General features: G+C 41.7%; 1 protein-coding gene across 2 annotated transcripts in view; it reads left to right on the plus strand.

Moving 5' to 3' along the window:
- Window positions 1–6,039: 6,039 nt before the first annotated feature.
- The window catches only part of LOC147625598 (uncharacterized), a 36,138-nt gene continuing 23,369 nt past the window's right edge, over window positions 6,040–18,808 (plus strand). Inside the window, exons 1-5 of one of the 2 annotated variants that reach the window (XM_086817116.1) lie at window positions 6,040–6,277; window positions 12,727–12,879; window positions 15,178–15,271; window positions 15,622–15,704; window positions 15,810–15,963. In XM_086817116.1, coding sequence (XP_086673242.1) covers window positions 6,119–6,277; window positions 12,727–12,879; window positions 15,178–15,271; window positions 15,622–15,704; window positions 15,810–15,963 — 643 coding nt within the window. In that variant the 5' untranslated portion in view covers window positions 6,040–6,118. The remainder of the gene's footprint in view (window positions 6,278–12,726; window positions 12,880–15,177; window positions 15,272–15,621; window positions 15,705–15,809; window positions 15,964–18,808) is intronic. The other variant, XM_086817115.1, reaches the window with a different exon arrangement.

Raw genomic sequence — 18,808 nt, forward strand, 5'->3', positions numbered from 1 at the left:
GAACTGTTGTTTCATGTTGTGAAACACTTTCACGAGTGAACCGGACTTCACGTGGAAATTAAATTTTGTTTTTTTAAAACCGTGTGTGAACTTTTGTTTCACGCCGTGAAAAACCTTTCACACGTAAAACGGACTTCACGTGGAAATTAAATTTCATTTGTTTTATTTTTTGTTTTGTCGCTTGAACTTCTGTTTCATGCCGTGAAACACTTTTCGCGCGTGGAACCGGACTTCACGTAGATTTTTTATTTTTTAATTTTTGCTACGTGAACTTCTATTTCACGTCGTGAAACACTTTTCGCGCGCGAACCGAACTTCACGTGGAAATTAAATTTGATTTTTTTTTCCCAAATTTTCATTCACGTGAGATTTTCGTTCACGTCATTTTTTCGTTCACATCATTTTTCTATTCACGTGAGATTTTCGTTCACATGATTTTTCCATTCACGTCATTTTTCTGTTTACGTGAGATTTCCGTTCACATGAGATTTTCGTTCACATGAGATTTATTATTTATTATTTATTATTTTTGGAGTCTAGTGGAAAATATGAATTTTCCTTTTTGGGAGGGAATATTTTTTAAATTTAGAATGAAAGGGATATGGGCATTTTCCCAAAAAAGGTAAGTGCAATCAAAAAAGTCAACCCTTTAACGACACACCTTACACCCTTCATAAATGACCCCCAAAATGGACAAATTAACAACTCATGAGCATCTTCTCATTGAATGCTCATTAGCCTTAATAAGTTATGTAAAAAGGTGATTAAGAATTAATCCAAGATTAATCCTTTCACTAATCTTTTCATCTTTTACACTAATCAAGGACTCTAATTAACCACTAATCCCTGATTAATTCACACAATTGAGCACACCATTAGATAGAGTAAGGAAAAACTAATCTATTTGCATCAACAATTGTATAAATTAATCTAAATTAGGAGATTAATTAGACTCTTAATTATAGTCTCCTTTTTAAGACAAAATTAAGCAAAGAGAGTCAAACTTCTCCAATTGATCAAAAAATTGATGCGATTAGGTGTTTTGATACATCTAGATGCTCTCAAAATACTCAAAAACCCTAATTTCGACTACTCAAATGATCAATTTAGATCCCAATTAACACATTTTCTAAATTGTTAGCCTCTTTGAACAAGATTAATCACTCTTAATGACAAAAACCAGTCCATTAAGAGAAATTAGTCAAATTCAAGGGCTTTTTTTATGGTTTTACGATTTTTTTTGAAAGATTAAGCTACTCCTAATGCTTGCTAACACTCTAATCCAAACAATTTCAACAAAAAACATACAATTAAACTAAAATTAATGATCTTAGATCTATGTTTGAACTAAAGAGAGCTAACATTCACTAAGAAATGCATTCTCTTGCATTGTTTGATGTAATGGATGCAAACTAAGCCTAATACAAACTATGTGCAAGCACTAAGAACATGAAAAATCACAAAAACAACAATAAAAATAAAAATTAATCTAAAAATTAAGCAAAAAGCATTCTTTTCAAAAATAAAAAAGAGAGCTATTCTACACCAAATCTCACACAAATCACCATCAAATCCACATCTTTTTCACAAAAAACCACTAATCAAGATAATGGGCAATGGTTTATACATAGATTAGAGACAAAACGATGGAAAAAGCCAAGGGATGGCTCCCCGGCAGAGCGACGCCAAAAATGTTAAGGCTCACCCTAACCCTCCTTGAAACACATCCAAAAAGAGATTTCCTGGTGAACTGAAACTGTCGTGAGGATCTTTCCAATAGCCGAGCTCGTAACCCTCGAGGTCTCCAAGCTCTACAACTCCTTGAGAAGCAATTCCACTGCGTCTCCCATGAGCATTGTCACACTGCCGCGTTGCACTACCGGTCCTCGTCCCTCCTCTCACCTCAGTTCACTCACACACACTCACTAGCATGTATTAGGGAGAGAGATTAGCAAGAGCAAGACTCAATTGCACAATGGGAGAGGATGTTGTATTATGAGAGGAATTCACTTATATACATGGCCATAAGTGTTCACACTCACTTAAACTATGGCCGGCCAGGCACTTTAGGCTCATAAGAGGCCTAATGCTATTACAATGACTACTCTCATAATATATCCATGAAGTACATCACTTAGGACTTCATCCTAACTTGCTACCACATGCTCTTGAAGCAGGAATTGCCATAAATACTTCGTCATACCATTACGGGCGCCCGTCCAAGTTGTAGTTTTGGACACTATTGCTTGATATCTTAAATGTATGACCCTTTGGTGTATCTACCGTGACTCCTTGATGTAAGATAATGGCGGTAGCTCTTGTGAATCCTAGAATTGGATTAACAGAGGGGTGACCCCACAAGTGGGCTGGCCTTGGCTAGTTTAGGAAGCAACCAATGCCTTTTATAACATCAAGGCTATATAACAAAACCAAAAAGTCTAAAAGATTTAGATTTTGAGGGACGACTTGGGTAGAGAACCCTTGACTCAACATAAAATAGGAATTTAGAAATAAAGGGAGAGTCCCCCCTTGATGACCAATATGCTGATGAAGATCTTCTTGTTGATGTAGCTCGTAATGTCAATGTTGCTCTTGATCTTCTTGATGTCGATGTAGATCTTGATGTTGATGTAGCCCTTGGTCTTCTTCATCCTTGATTTCATTGTGTAATGAAATCCATGTAGGCAAAGATAAATCATATTCTCAATGTGTTCATAAAGCCTGACATGATGATGATGCATGTCCCTTCCAAATGATAATGCCAAATGATTAATGAGCATGATAGATGCGGTACATGAAGCATATAAGCTCATAAATCTCATTGTTCCAAACAATGCTGATACAGATTTACACTCGATTTTGGATTAACAAATTGACCACTCAAACCAAGGGGCAAATTTGATTTGATGCTTTCCAGAGGTTCAGCAACACTTGAATGTGAGATATGAACCATTAATAGTCCTAAAAACCTCAGATGATTAGCACTAATCAAGGTATTAGTGAAAGCAATTTTCTGTATTTGAGCATAAAATACCTTCATTTGGAGAGCATCGTCAAAGGGGCACATCAAGGGGCTTTCTCAATATGAAGCTTTGGAAAGCAGTATAGCAAGTCCCCAATGGTACGATTAAACCCTCAATGGTCCAAAAACACAAGGATTAGTGTTGATTAATCATTGATTAGTAGAGGCAAATGACTGTTTGTAGTGTAGAAAAGAGGTTGACTTGGAGTGTCAAATTGACACTCCAGATGATAGGGCTTTTGCAAAGTAAGCACAAAGCTAGTAAGCAGCTCCAATTGATGAGTTTTAAACTCATCCATACATGATTCACAACACTTAATGAAGATTAATCTTATCTTTACCAAAAGGGCTTCTCTTTGTGTGTACAAGCTAGAGGCGACTACTAGAGGCATTTTTTCGTAAATATGACATTGTAGGATGCAAGCATTCGAAGAGATGTGCTCGTTCGAGTTCATCCTTTCTGGCTACAATTTTATGTTCACTTGTAACAATGGGAAACCACTCTAGTGTCTAAAGGTGGTGCAATACTTTCATATGAGGAGGTCATCCACGAAGATAATCCAAAGATCCTCTCATCAGCATACCCATCATTCATAGCTTCCAAGGATAGAAGTAGGTCGGGGGGTGGGGAGAGTGTTTGTTAACTCTTTTTCATATATGTAAAATCCCCGCCTCTAGCCTAGGATTTGTTTACATTATGCATGGCAATGGGCCCAATGATGTATCAATAACTAGCCACCCACAAGCCTTGTGTATATAGGTAGAGATATGCAATGGGCACCCACTTAAGTTGGGCGACTGGGCAAAGCCCATTTGTGTATATATAACTTTTGATAATGTGAATAGGAGAATTCAATCATTTCTCGAGTAGTACAAAGCTCTCTTCTTCTCTTGAGCTCTTACCTTCTTGCTTGATTGGTTGTAGGATGCACACTTGTGTGTGTAAATGGAGTGTGTTGAGTGTGCATGCTTGCTAGCTTGAGTGAGAGTGTGTTGAGTATGCATGCTTGTTAGCTGTAGTGAGAGTGTGTTGAGTGTGCATGCTTGTTAGCTTTAGCTTAAGTGAGAGTGTGATTGAGTGTGCATGTTTGTTAGCTTGAGTGAGAGTGTGATTGAGCATGATCGGAGAAGAAGGTGGTTCAAGCTTTCTAGCTTAATGATTACCTTTTGGAAGATTATTTAGTTGATTTGAGAGTGGAGGGAGGGCAAAGCACGATTTAAGAAGAAGGTGGTTCAAGCTTCCTAGCTTAACCATTACCTTTTGAAAGGATTTCTTAGTTGATTTGAGAGTAGAGGAAGGGAGAAAACAAGAGGTATTGACACACCTCTTGGACTCTTTAGCCTTTCCAATTCCAAGATAAGTGGTCCAACCACTAGCACTATGGTTTCTTGCTAGAAATCAAGAAGGTTCTTAACATGAATAACATTACTCCAAAAAGAGGAGACAAAGTTTTAAAGCAAGTAAGAAGAGGGAGATTTCAACAGAGCATTACTCCAAAAAGAGGAGACAAAGTTTCAAAGCAAGTAAGAAGAGGGAGATTTCAACAGAGCATACTTCTTCAACAAGAACTACAACAAAGGGCCTACCAAAGGGCAAAACAAAGCAAAGGGTAAACTCAAATACAACTACTGCAAGAGGACCAACAATCAATTAGAGAAGGATAACTTCTTTAGGTAGAAGTCTCAAGTAAACTTTGCAACCGCCCAATGAAGAAGACGGGGAACCTGCCTCAAGCTTAGAAGAAGGGAAAACCCTTGCTAAAGACGATTGGGCATTCTAAAAACACCAAAGGTCTTTAAGCCACCTCTAACTATGTGTAAAACATCATCCATTTTTAAAATGGTGAAACCATGTATCAAAATAGGCTAAATCCATATGTTAAAGTGATGGATAACACTTGAGGGGGAGAATGTTGGGAGTGCAAGCATTACCCATCATTCACCAAGAGGAGTTATTTAGCCAAACACGTATTAGCCCAAACAACCTTAGAGTCATTCAAGCTTTGTAAAAGGCAATAAGCAAGTAAAAGCCATAATTTCTAGCTGGAATCTCTACAAAATCAAGTGGGAGTAAGAACAAATGAGCCCACCTTAAATCTAGCTGAAGGCCTACATTCATGGGAGAGAAAAGTGGGTCAAAAGGAGAGAACAGTGGAGGATTTTGGGGGAATCAAGCTTGGTTCCTTATGCTTGTAATGTGCCTATAAAAGAGGCTCCATTTTATGAATAAAGCAATCATGTTTTTGCTCTAATCCAACCCATGGGTTGTTAGTGCTCCATTATCATCAATAGTCCTTAATCGTGTTGCTAATGAAGCTCTCCTCATGTAATGGTCCACAATAGCTACTCATTATGCAATGTAATGTTCCACAGAGTGATACATTGATGGAGTGAACGAAGAGAGAGGAGACCAAAGTTGCGCTTTAGAGCATGTTGCACAGTTCGATGGGGGTAGTTGCATGTAAAATAATAAAATTTGAAAAAGTGAGAGATACTTGACGTTCGCACACGCTTTTTAACACCATGAACATTGTTCATGTATACGTCGTCATTTGGAGGGGCTACTATTTGTGGAAAGGCTACAATCGTTGAAGGATTCATCGAGAAATTCAGGTATGGAGGTTGAATGATGATGAAGTGAGTGTGACCTGGGTACCTACCGAGAAATAAAAGCCACGGTTGTGATATCCCAAGAGGCATGCACTTACAGCTAATTGTGATGATGTAGGAAATTATAGGCAAGAGCATGATTGAAAAAGGAAGCGAGATGGTATGCATGCTAATGAGATTATGTAGCAGAGCGCTCTAGAATATTGGAAAGCAAAAACAAGACACAGAACACATGAAATAATATCTAGAAGACGAAGGAGGATAACTCGGAGAACATAAAGGAGCCCTATATGGGCAATCACCACTTGAATGGTTTACCAAAGAAATCTAAAAAAACACACTAGTTTACAACGTTAGTGAACTCAAGCTAAAGTTTTGCTATACGGGAAAAGCCCTATTTTTATGTTCTCAAACATTTGGGAAGTGTAAACCCTTGTAAAACCCTTTTGGCGCCGCTATAGTAAGCAAGCTGAAGAAAGCGAAGCTATGGCGCCCTTCATGCTGCCCCGCTCGAGTTTGCGCTCGCTTGCACACAAACTGCGTACTGCTGCAAGGGCCGCTCCATTCTGTACGGACTCTCCCGCTCGCTATCCTCAGCCCGTTTCTCTGGTTAACGGCGCTTCACGCGGTCTTGGCCTGGAACTTGTAAGTGTGTGTGTGTGTGTGTGTTTGTGTAAGATGTGTTTCCTATGTGCTTCATAGTAACGGGTACTCTCCCTTGCCCACGTCTCTGCATTTAGGGCAGTTACCAACTTCCTCTTATCAATAGCATTGCCCCCATATGAAACCCTCATGTACTTAAGTAGATTAATCAGATTATGCAACAGTTTCTGGTCCAACCCTATCCTGAATTCCTTACTCAGGGAGGACTTCAGATGCGCTGATGGGCACAGGTCACCAAGCTGCTAATGTCCAGGAGGTTTTCCTGTCTGCCTCCTCCCATCCTTCCCGGGAAAAAATGTCTACACAGGGCCGTATTGGTGAACCATGGCCTTTTGCCAAAGCCAAGGAGAACGCCAGAAATCCATGCCCAAAGGCTTCCATAGGAAAGGCTTTTGGACCATCCTTTGTGTTCTTATCGAGATGGCAGACCTCGTGGCATGGTCTTGGGTGCTTCCTTTCTTCGCTTCTCGAAGCATTCCTGTGGGCAGTTCTCCTGACATTGCAATTACAACCATTGAACAAACTTGGTTGACACACATGGTCTACGCGCTGCAGCTTCTCAAGCATTTGACAAACTCACACCATCCATTTCGGATGAGATCTGTCCAATCACTCCACGAGCCATCTAACTTGCAGGATTTCCCTTTTTTCTAAATTTTTTTTTCGATTGATTTTCACCGCCCACTTAATTATCCGCCCATAGGTGATGCTGCCGCGAAAGCACAAAGGGGGGTTTGAACCCTATTGGTCCTTCACCATGTGAGCTATCTCCTCATTGGGTTTATGGAATATCTATGCAGCTTCTTACCCTTATTCGACCATTTTTTGCTTGTAGTGTGACACGCTTCTTCAATGGTTTAATATAGAATACGCCATCACTTCTTTTTGGTCCATTCATTCACCTACCTGCAGTGTGAGATTGCTAGCACAGTTGGAATGTTGACCCTATGGTGAAAGCTAATGAAACTTGGGTGGGATCTAGCTTGCTTTTGGAGGCTGTCTGCAATGTCTTTGCTCCATCCATTGGATAGTAACATGGCCGTGACTGGCACAAATGATGGGCCAGCTGCATACATGTCTGTGGGAGTTGTGACTACTATAAATAGTGGACAACTATCTTGCATGAATGGGGAGTCGCCATGCAAGCAGTCCATGGCGTCCCGGGGGATGCATCTGAAGCCAGCCTTATTGACAGACAACATATGGAAATGGCAAAGTCCAAAAGCTGGAAGTTTTACCCATGTCAGTTGAGATCAGGGCATGACACAATTTTAAGGCCGGTATAGTTGGCAAACATTGCTATTATATGCGAATCGCCTCTCTAATCAAACCCAAAGAATTCGAAATAAGTCACTGGTGCCCTCCTTGCTTTGGAAGGTTGGTTGGTGCAAATTGTTACTGGCTTGTATACATATTCATAGGAATATAAGAAATTTGAGGGAGGGATCAACCTTACTGTTATGTTGCTAATCTTCACTTTCTAGTTTCCTTTTGTTCTTGTGTGTTCGTGCTAGTTATCAGTGAATTATTGATTTTCTATCACCTCCGGAGAGTGATAGAAACTCAGTTTGCTGGTTTTATAAAGCATGTTCTTTTGGACTAACCTTATACAAACTTGCACCTGCTCTTGGGTACTGATGACGTGAGTAGGGATGTCATAGCTTATTGTCCACGCTATGCATGATAGAGTTGATGAACCGACACTTCATGTTCGGACAGACATTGGAGTTAATGGTTGCACTTTTGAGTTGAAGTCTTTTTAAAGTTTAGCTTCTGGCTCTTAGTGCTTTAGGTCTAGAGTTTACAGTTCTTTGTTTTGCTATTTTGTGTTGTTGTCTAGTATCTCAGCTCAAAAGGTTTAAGTTCTTATTAAGAAGAAGTGTGTGTATACTTTTGTGTGTGTGTTTATTTATTTATTTATTTATTTTTTAAAGTTTCTTTCATTCATGTAATTGTTTTGTTTTGTTTTGTTTTGTTTTCTTGTTTCTTGTTTCTTGTTTCTTGTTTCTTGTTTTTTGTTTTTGGTTTTTTGTTTTTTGTTTTTGTTTTTGTTTTTGTTTTTGTTTTGTTTTGTTTTGTTTTGTTTTGTTTTTTGTTTTTTGTTTTAATTAAAAGTCTTCGTTTGATATTATCTTTTGATTTCCTCTTCTTAGTAACTAGGTTTGTTAGTTTATTTATTTTTGATCTTTCAAATGCTTTGTTTTTGTCTTTGTCCTTCTTCACTATTATTTCTTTCTCAAATCTCTCAATTCGTAAGTTCAGATTTTTCTGACCTTATGAAGGTATATATATCATTGAATCTTAATCGTGACACACTTATCCAATTGCTAATTAAAGAGCTAGTGTAAAGTGACCTTAATGTTAAGAATACTCTTCCCTATGATCTATTCAAATGATTGAGCTTATTAATGGGAAGGTGTAGACCCAAGGAACCAAGACCCAGATCTATCCAGGGAGTATACATGTTGAATGTAAGTAATGGTCTACAATAGGAATACACATGCTTACGTTGTGATTGTGCTTCCTCTATGAGAGCCTGTCGAGAGATTTTATGGTCCAATGTGGAAAAATTTATCTTGAAACCTACCTGATTAATTGCCATTTGACCCAAATACTGTGCTAGAGAGTTGATTATCTCCTCAAGCGCTACCCCATAGATTTTTGCCATACTATGACGGACCATGGTAGTCCTGTAGTTATTGGGATCCGTGGGGTCCCCCGCTTTATGAATGGAAACGATGGTGTTGGGAAGAGAAAAAGTTATATCAAGCACCTACGAATGACCCAATGGGCCTATGAGACCAAAGTGATACAATAATGTCCATCTCATCATGGAATAGATAATAAATAGAACAAAGCATAACAATCTCACTGGACTGATACAAAAATATCCACGGAAATCTCATCTCGGAATACAAGGAGCATCAAACATGAAACATGAGAGGAGCATCAACCCCCAATAGATGGTATACCACTCTCCAATATATCAAGCATGGGGTTAATGAGTATGGCAGAGAGGTCTATCGTCTCCCTTGGCTACGCCACGTGGAAAGGTAGCTCAATGGCGGTGGACCCATTGTGTGGTGTCCTCCTCTTGGGTCCAGAAGAAGCTGGTGAAGGTTGGCTCACGAGGGAGGGGCAGGGTAGTTGGGCTCTCAAGAATGTCCTTGTGTTTGCTCCGCTTGAGCAGGAACAATCCTAGGAAGTATTGGTCCGGGAAGTCAATGATCTTGGAAAGTGGGCCAAACCCCTCATGGAATAGAGAGTGAAATCTCATGCGGATCTCATAGTATACTGTGTAGCGATATATGTAATACTCTTCTGTCTCAGCCTGTGTGTGGTATAATCGGCAGATCCTCTCCTCTCCTCTCCTAGTCTTTGTATGAGCTCTGTGGCTTTGAAGATGCGCTCAACTCTCCTTGTCCCCACTCCAAGGTGGTGGGATGAAACTCGTATCTGGCCAATTGCAATCTGCATGGCATCCATGGGACATGTGAACACTCAGGTAGCCTGGTTTCTAGATGAATCCATCCTCAAATGAGCATGAGGAAGTGACCTCTATAGAAGTTCATCTTCAGTGGAAGCTTTGGTGTGTGGGTGTGTGTGTGTGTGTGAGAGAGAGAGAGAGAGAGAGAGAGAGAGAGAGCGAGAGAGATAGAGAGAGCACTGAATTGGGTCCCAGTCTACCCACTTAAGGCCCCACGAGTTATTACTGGATCAAACTAAGTATAAAGTGACGTTACACAGGGTATCTAGACCTCTGCGAAGCTATGTTGGCTATTTCTAGTTGACGGTTGGTAATTATGCTCGCCGGGTTGCTTAACTGTGCTAGGGATGGCTCGGATGATTTCCCATGTTGCTTTCCTGCACATCTTGACAGCTTGTGGGCTTCTTGATCTCCTTCCCTGAGCATTGGAAGGCTGATGCCTTCACTTGATGGGATGAATAATGAGAGGGGCCAAGGGGTCTTGTACGAGGACCCCTTTTGAGTAGTCGAGCAGCTCTATAGTAGTCCTGGACTAGCTAAAATGAATAAATAATGCATAAAGGGGTGCATTTACTCCTTGAAGGCTTGGCCGACAGCCCACGACCTTCTAGGCATCTTGTGCGAGAATAGACTGCCCATAACCTGTCCAGGCTATCCACTTGCTGTCCAGCTCGGCTTGAAGCTAAAAACACACATGCCTTGTTGTCCATTGTGGCCCACAACTTGGGTATTTAGCCTTGCACTTGTCCTAATGGTTCTAGACATGATTTTGATTGTGTCCAGCACCCAGCTCATGGCCTAGTAAGCTGCTTGGAACTTTGTACAAAGATTAATCCAAGTGGGTTGTAATTGTGTGTGGGACGACGTACCGACTGACACCACCTATGACCTATTGTAATGGCAACTAGCCTTGTTTTTGGACCAGGGCTCACAACGTGGTCAATGCTCATCCAAAAGATAACCTATCGTAATGGCAACTACTAGGGCTCACAACATGGTCAATGCTCATCCAAAAGATAACTTGACGACATACTCTACAGTTATGTTCACGTGGTACCTCTAGTATAGTGGGTGCATGTGACATTAGTCTACAAAAAAATTTGTTTGATGAGCTTGAGGGAGCTAGGGGCTTCAATCAAAGTGATCAAGTAATCTCCATGAGGCTCTTGCAACGATCAGAAGGTTGGAAGCAAGCTATCTAATAAGTATAATGGATGCCCCTGGAATGCTAGGATCACAATGATTTTCATTATTGCCATTATCCGAGGCACATTTTTTGAGCTTTGGTGAGGGATTTGGATCGGTATTTAGGGTTACTATTTGGCTTTCTTGTAAGTAGCACAAGTGGCAAAGCTCGTTCTCTGAAGATGCTTCACCCTCAAAAGTTCACGAGAAGATTGATGGCGAAGCAATTATCAAGTGGCTAGAGAGATGTACATATCCATGGGTCCTACTATAAATGTGATACCTCATCTTGTTGGGACTTTTTTGATATAGTTGGCTCTCCTTTGGTTGATGACTATATCTAGTGCAACAACATTTGAGACTTAGATGACTTGCATCCCAATAAGTTTTAGTCCATTGGATTGCAATGGGGAGCTCAAGCAACAGTGGGGAGAACTTTTATTAGAAGTATTCAAGCACAAGCAAGTTTCTTTCTTGTTTACTGAAAATGCTCTTGCTACACAAGTCCGTGAGTTGTAATGAGCAAGTGAGATTCTTTTGGATGGTTTAATGAAAATGCTTGCATGTATGATCTCAAGGACTTTATAAATGCAATGGATGTGGTGTCTTTTCTGGGGATTGGGGATGAGGGAGGCAATTGCAAAGATGAAGCATCCAAGTCTGTGTATAGCATCGATTGTTCCGATCAATTGATTTTTTATATCATTGGACTTGGTGCCATAACAATGTCCTTGCCTAGTGTCATTTTTGTACGCAAGAGGTGAAGAGACTTTGTAAAGGTGTGAGGATGGGGGAAATATCACCTTAAGGTTTGTATGCCTTTGGGGACACCAGCGTTTGGATGATGATTGGCCCTTGGAGTGCTATCAAGGGGAGCCATGGCTGGATGGTGAGCTAGCCAGGCCCTCCAGGCTCCAAGAAGGTCCATTAGTATATATTTTAAGTTTTGCAGGTTAAAACTGGCTGAGAGGTGTGCGCATTTGGGTACAGGTCACAAAGTTTAGCTCCTTATGTGTGTGCGAGTATAGAGGAAAGCATCGTATGAGATGCTCAGATCTAATGAAAGGAAGGGCTTGCAAATGGAAAGTCTGTGTACCATAGTTGTCAAAAAGTTGTAGGAAAACAAAAACCTGCAAATCGATTTTGGAAACAGCAAAAGGAAAATGAAAACGGATTCCAATGTGATATCATGCCATGTCATAGAGTTAGCAATGTTCTATAGGCAGGGAGCACATGCATGAGCCAGATTAAGTTGATGAATGCATACAGTTGCATTGTGTGGAAGAGTTCGTTGAAGGCGCACCACAGTGGCAAGGCACATCTTCACTTTTGTCTTTGTACATTCCAGATACAAGTTTTCAATACCGAGACAATGTGGGTTTGCATACATCTCCATTTATTAGCAGGCAACCCACTGTGGGTTACTTGCTAGAAGGATAGGGCAACCTTTCAGCTTTTGCACAAAATACAGATGTTTTGTTAAGAAAGCCTGCATGGTTCCGGTGATATGATGATGCTCTAGATAGGATTTTTAGTTAGGTACACACAATTGGAAGTGCCAATTTGAAAGAGCTCCTAGTGCTGGAATCGGTGCAAAGACCACATTAGGTTAAGCCTTCAAAGAGTTCTTTTAATTGTAATTTGTGGATGTTGCAAAGTCTTTCTCATGCAATTATTATACTTGTTTTTGCTATCAATTCACATGATACTTTGGAGCTGTCTCATAGATTGAATGAAAGGAAACGATTTTATGTTGCAGACAAGGCAACTATTAGCAAAGCATCCAGAGTCACCTGTAGTTGCGACATGCCGAACTCCAGATTCTGCAGACAATCTTGCAGCGCTTAAGGAACAATATCCATCTCAGCTGACTGTTTTACGGCTAGATGTAACAGAGGAGGACACAATGCAGGTATGGTGCAAGTGCTAGAAGTACACTGAGCTGTAAAGTCTGTAATTTAATCCTTTGCATGTAGTTTTTTAGTATGGTAATTTTCTGGTAAATTTTTAAGGTCAGATCTATTGCTAGACTTGTGCTCGTGTATTGATAATTTTAAATGTTTGCTGAGACTCCGTACTTGATGTAATATTGTTTGATTGATTGGTTTGTATAGATATTGATGTTTACACTTATTCTTATGCATACACATGCATATACAATGTACATACACGGCGCACGCATGCTGTGTATACTTAAGACACATGTATTCACATGCACACTCACATGCTTGTGCATGCGTGCACACACGCACAAAAAAGAGTCTCTCCGGGCTCGGGGATGTCGGCTCTCTAGAGGACATGCTCTTTCTTGGATGATCCTTGAGTGCGTGCAGTGCTCACTCGGTGGGGATGTCTAGTCCTGTCTCGGTCAGTCTCTCCTGGCGGATCTTGTATCGGTTGAGAGCCAGCTGGGGCTCGTTGGTGATGGCCAAAAAAGTCAGGGTGTTGCTGTTCACTTGGCTTCTGTGTGTATAAAATGGAATGATGGATTGTAAGATTGGGATTTGACCCCTGACATCAAACATGTGTGTGAGTAAGTTCTAGGAGCCAAGGAGGCGGAAGGTGAGATCCGCCCTTGGTGTGTTAGGTTAGGAGCCACGACAACTGGGCATGAGGCGCATGACCCAACTTGGTGTAGGGTGCTTTTTATGCACTTGGTTGATTACGGTCATTATTTGTACTTGGGTTGCAGGTGTACTGGTTAGGTGACACACATATGGATTGGTTATGTATTTCTTTGTATGTTTATTCATCGGAATGGTGAATTCTTATGACCCAGGGTATCTGTAGAGGGGTCAATTGCCTGCTTTTCATGAGTTGTAAATGGGTTTGAAGACTAGAGGACAGAGAGGATGTGTGTGAGTTATCCCATATGCACAAGGGTGTGAAGGTGTTCTTGAACTTGTATAAAAAGCCTCCCTTTTGCAATGGAAGAGAACGCATCAGCTATTGCAACAAGTTCAGGAAGAAATACGGAAGGCGCAAACAAAGCAAGTCCACGAGACCAAAAGAAGGAGTTGGGTTTATTGAAGGTCATGAAGCAGAGGCTCAAATAGTTTGGGGAAGTTCCGCCCAAACTAGCTCCGAAGAAGAAAAGACCCGTTCAAGATTATCAAGAAGCTCAATGATGTAGTCTTCAAGATGGAGTTGCCGAGCCATTGGAGAATCAATCCGATGTTTCAGTTGAGCAACCTTGTAGAGTATCATGGGACCCGGCTGAGCAATCAACCAGATGAGGATGAACCCAGGTTGGTGGATGACGAAGGATTACAGGAGGTCTTAGTACTGGAGTAGGTTGTTTTTCACCAGTACGAGAAAGGTTCTAGTCGAAAGCAGCTCTAGTATCTCCTCAAGTTCAAGGGCTACCCAATCCAGCAAGCAGTCTGGTTTGATGAGGATCAGTTCATGGACGAGTCTTGCCCGTTGTTGAGAGCTTATCAAGAGGACATGCAACTGAGGACAGCTGCGATGCAAGCAGGGGAGAATGTTACACACCTACGAGTATGCAGGGCACAATTGGTCATCAAATAGCAGTTGACAGGCAGAATCGGACATCACAGGTGACATGTGGCATTGCCACGGGAACGATGACGCTGTAGTGGGGTGCATGTGGCCGACAATAATACTATTGGCCGAGTAGGAGCATTGGTGTACATATATACATGGGTAGACAAATCATCATATTCATTTGTTTTCCTTAGTGTTCTTCACAGAGCATTTCTCTGTAAGCAAAGTTCTAGCCACCCAAGAGTGTAGAGTAGGTCACATGGCTGTAAATTGACTTCTTCACTCTCAGCCACATTTTGTACTTGAATTCCAGTTGGTTTACTTCTTTCTTGTACATGATACAAGCAGTAGTTTATGGCTCGTGTGTGCTGTATGTGTGATTCCGCCACACTCTTCTTTCTATCCTTGGAAAAAACCATAGCACACAGGCACAAGTGTTCTACATGACCCACTTGCTTACCACTTGAGCTAAGACACCTAGACTCGGGGATCATACCACTTGAGTCCGTTAGTGTAAACATATCCATGGATAAAACTGGCCAAGCAATCAACTTTATTAACAAAATAAAAATTATTACAAAGATAATTGGGTTGGGGACTTTATATATGTGTGTATACGTATATATATGTGTGTGTGTGTGTGTGTGTGTGTAGAGAGAGAGAGAGAGAGAGAGAGAGAGAGAGAGATGATTTTTTCCTCCAGGCGGTGGCGAAAGAGATTTCTGACAAGTTTGGTCGATTGGACTTATTGGTAACTACTGCTGGGGTTCTTCATATTCCTGATGTGATGGAGCCAGGTAATTTTCATACCATGAGATACCCTTGTACATCTTCATATCATGATATATAATAGGGCTGTGTGATGTACTCTAAAGGACAAGATGGTAATTTTTTTTTCTACTTTTCAAGTTAACAAACATAGATAGGAGAGCAAAAACTTACAAAAACGATTTTTTTAAAAAGAAATGTTTTGAAAAACCAGAACTTTTTTGGAACGCGTCTTGAGTTTGCTAGAGCAAGCATGTATCATGGGTAGAGAAGAGACTATGTTGCTGCCTTTCCGGGAAACCATGTTTTTTCTGTCTACGAAGCTAAAAGTAGTAACCTTTGCCATACCTCTCATTGAGCTCTCTTGACATCATTACAGAGCCTAAGCTAGTGAATGTGGATCCGGAGAATTTGATGCGTGCCTACAGAATCAATGCAGTTGGTCCAATTCTTGTTGCCAAGGTAAAGGGGATTTTGTGTTTTGTTTTCAAGAAGAATTGTTCTTGTATCCTGTCTGGCATATGATCATAACTCAATTTCTGGCCTCACATGCTCTTGATTGTATAGCATATGATGCCATTACTCAAAACAGGAATGGGCGAGGGCAGTAAGAGAGAAGCAGCGGTTGTTGCAAATATAACATGTAAAGTGGCGTCCCTTCGAGATAATCTACTCGGTGGTTGGTATTCATATCGGGCATCAAAGGCTAGCCTTAATCAATGTATGTGAGCATGCTTGATCTACTCCCTGCTTTAGCTATTTCTTTAGCAGCAAATAAGTTCTTTACTGAGTGATTGAATACTCCTTGTGTATGCATAAACGTGTGTCAAAGGAAGGATTGCTATTGTCTAACAAAAGAGCACAAGGGCCTGTGGCTTCCTTACGTACTGTCTTACATAGTGATCGATCTGTGAGATCCATGAGCAGAAGGTGGAATACAAATGCTTTATTGCACAACCATAATAGAGGGAGTTTGCTTGTGTGCTTGTGTGCACATGTATGAGGCAGTGTCTCCACCTTTATAATGACATGGAAAATCTGTTTCTTGTTGGGATTGAAATGTCATGGTCTTCTCAGCAGGCTTCGGCCCTTCTTGGAGTCTGTGTGTCATCATTTATCGATCTAGACCCGCCACTCCTGAGAGTGGTGCACTGATCTTCCCCTTTCCATTGAGTGTGGCAATGGAGCGAGAGTGGAGTTCAGAGTCTGTCTCCACTATTCATGGATAGGTGTCAGAGCTCTCTCATCACCTGGGGGACCCGTGCCTCACAGACATTGTTACTCACATTTGGTTTTTGGGCCGCACCGAGCTTGGAGGATCAAGCCACGAGAACCAGGATGGTGAGTTTGAGAGCTCTAGTTTGGAGGTCATCCTCTTCATTTACCTTCAGGTCCCTACCCTTTGATGTGGATGGTCTCTTGGAACATTCAAGCATTGGGCGACCCGCAGTGTTGCTCTAGGTGGGGTCCTTCGCGAGGAGCTGCAAAGAGCCTTAGTGGGAGGCTCTATCGACATTCTCTTTCTTCGGGAGCATCACTTGTCCGTTGGTAGTACTTGCAAATGCATGAAGATTTTGTAGGGTGGGAGCCACACTTATTAGTCACCCGCCCTCAGCCTGCCTGGGATCCAGGGCATAGTATGTATCTCAGTTAGCGGGCAACTTCTTTTGGCAGTAGACTTGGTGGTAGCCAAGATACCGTTTTTGATGCAGAGCTTGCGGCTTGGGAAGAGCTTCTCTTCACCATCAGAAATATAGGACCCTTGGCATCTCTTGGAGTTTGGGTGTAGGTTGGGGAGTTTGCGATTATTCAAATCTGACAAGAGGAGTGCACACCCCAACCTCTTCGGTTTGGGGGGTTTCTATGTTGATGACTGGGCTTGTGGATGAGGCGGTTTGGTGGGTATATTAGTCGGCACTTTCTTTTCAAACCATTTGCATGTCACATGATGGTTAGCAGAGCCTCCGCATACCTGAGAGCTTGATCCACAAGCCAGAGATCTGTAGGAGGATTGAGGAGCTATGGGGAGCTCATGGAGGGCGGCTTTCGAGTGGCCTTCAATGAGATCATGATCTCCAGATCTATGCTAGAGAGAATGGCAGAGGGTTTGATTGGGCGGTGACATGTTGGAGATTCGCTAGTGGAGACCTATCACCCTCTTGGGGATAGCCTACAAAATCCTAGCCAGAGCCCCACCTCTCAGATCCGATCCATGGCACGCAGACATGTTTCATCCAGGATAGGAGCATCCTGGATAACATCTTCTCCTCTTGGAGGCAATCACCACGGTCCGTTTATGTTGGTAAGACTTAGCAGTTCTTCTTTTGGATTTTGAGAAAGCCTACGACAGGGTGGATTGGGCTTTCTCGAGAGGACTATGTGCAGGATGGGGTTCCCTGCCACCTGGGTCCAAGTTGTCTCCGCCCTCTACTTGGTCTCACAGAAGTCCTTATCCAAGGTGCTTGAGGTGACAGGTTTCCACTTTCTTGTTCAATATGCCAAGAGCTTCATCATCTTCTTTGTGGCGGATGCGATTGTCAGTTTACATGGTAGAGCTGCGCAACTCTAGTGTGGAAGCTATGGTGGGTCAAGAAACTCCATCATTGTGAGCAGAAGAGAGAGAGAGAGAGAGAGAGAGAGAGAGAGAGAGAAGCTTAGAGAGAGAGTGATTGAACGACTCAATGATCAAATTGATTGATTGTGCTGAAGATTCACCGCGAGTACATGCTTTTGTAGGCGAGCAGCCTTATCTTTTGACTCATTCAAGCACATTAGAGAATGACACATGGGAAGGTACTGACATCACTGCATATGTCATACACACTTATCTTATCCACTCTAAGAGAGGTTTCACACACACTTACACACACATATTTAAGCCCTTTTAGAGGCTGTTGACACAAACAGGTACACTAACATGAAGCTTCGAAATACCCAACAAACCCCCCTTCGGAGTGAAGGTGGGAGTGATGAGGAACCTTCACTAGTCAAGAAAACATGTGCTTCAATTTTGGTAAGAACTTGGCTTGTTCATGTAATGTGGCTTATAGGTTGGTGAGCATGGCCTTAATAGGCTTAGAGGCTCAACACAAGCATGGTTTAGAGGCTTAACATGCATGGTTTAGGGGTTCATGTAGCTTGTCCCCAACAAAGACTCAGAGGCCAAGGTTGCACTAGGAGTTAGTGGCCATTGGTTTCGTGCACAATAAACCCCCCTTGCTTTAAACAAGGTTGACGTGGGAGTGGAGCCTTTTATGGCAGACAACACAATGAAAATATAGGAAGTAACACACAAGAGATTATTACATCTCATTTTGGGGGACATCCTAGGCAGATAACCCATGATACACATTTAAAAAAAGACACATAATTTTATTCAAGGAAGAGGAATCTCTCGCTTGGAAGAGTGTCGATGTGACAAGATGCCTTTTACGGCGGCGTTTCCATGATTCTGAGACATGGGTCACGTGCACGGATGATGATTTCACTTGTGAGAATGTATCTCTTGATGATGAGGTGCCTGGCAATGCTTGTGGCAAAAACGCCCATGAAGAATCAATAGGCAG

The sequence above is a fragment of the Cibotium barometz genome, chromosome 23, assembly GCF_041138505.1.
Source record: "Cibotium barometz isolate CiBa-2024 chromosome 23, ASM4113850v1, whole genome shotgun sequence".
NCBI classification, from domain to species: Eukaryota; Viridiplantae; Streptophyta; class Polypodiopsida; order Cyatheales; family Cibotiaceae; genus Cibotium; species Cibotium barometz.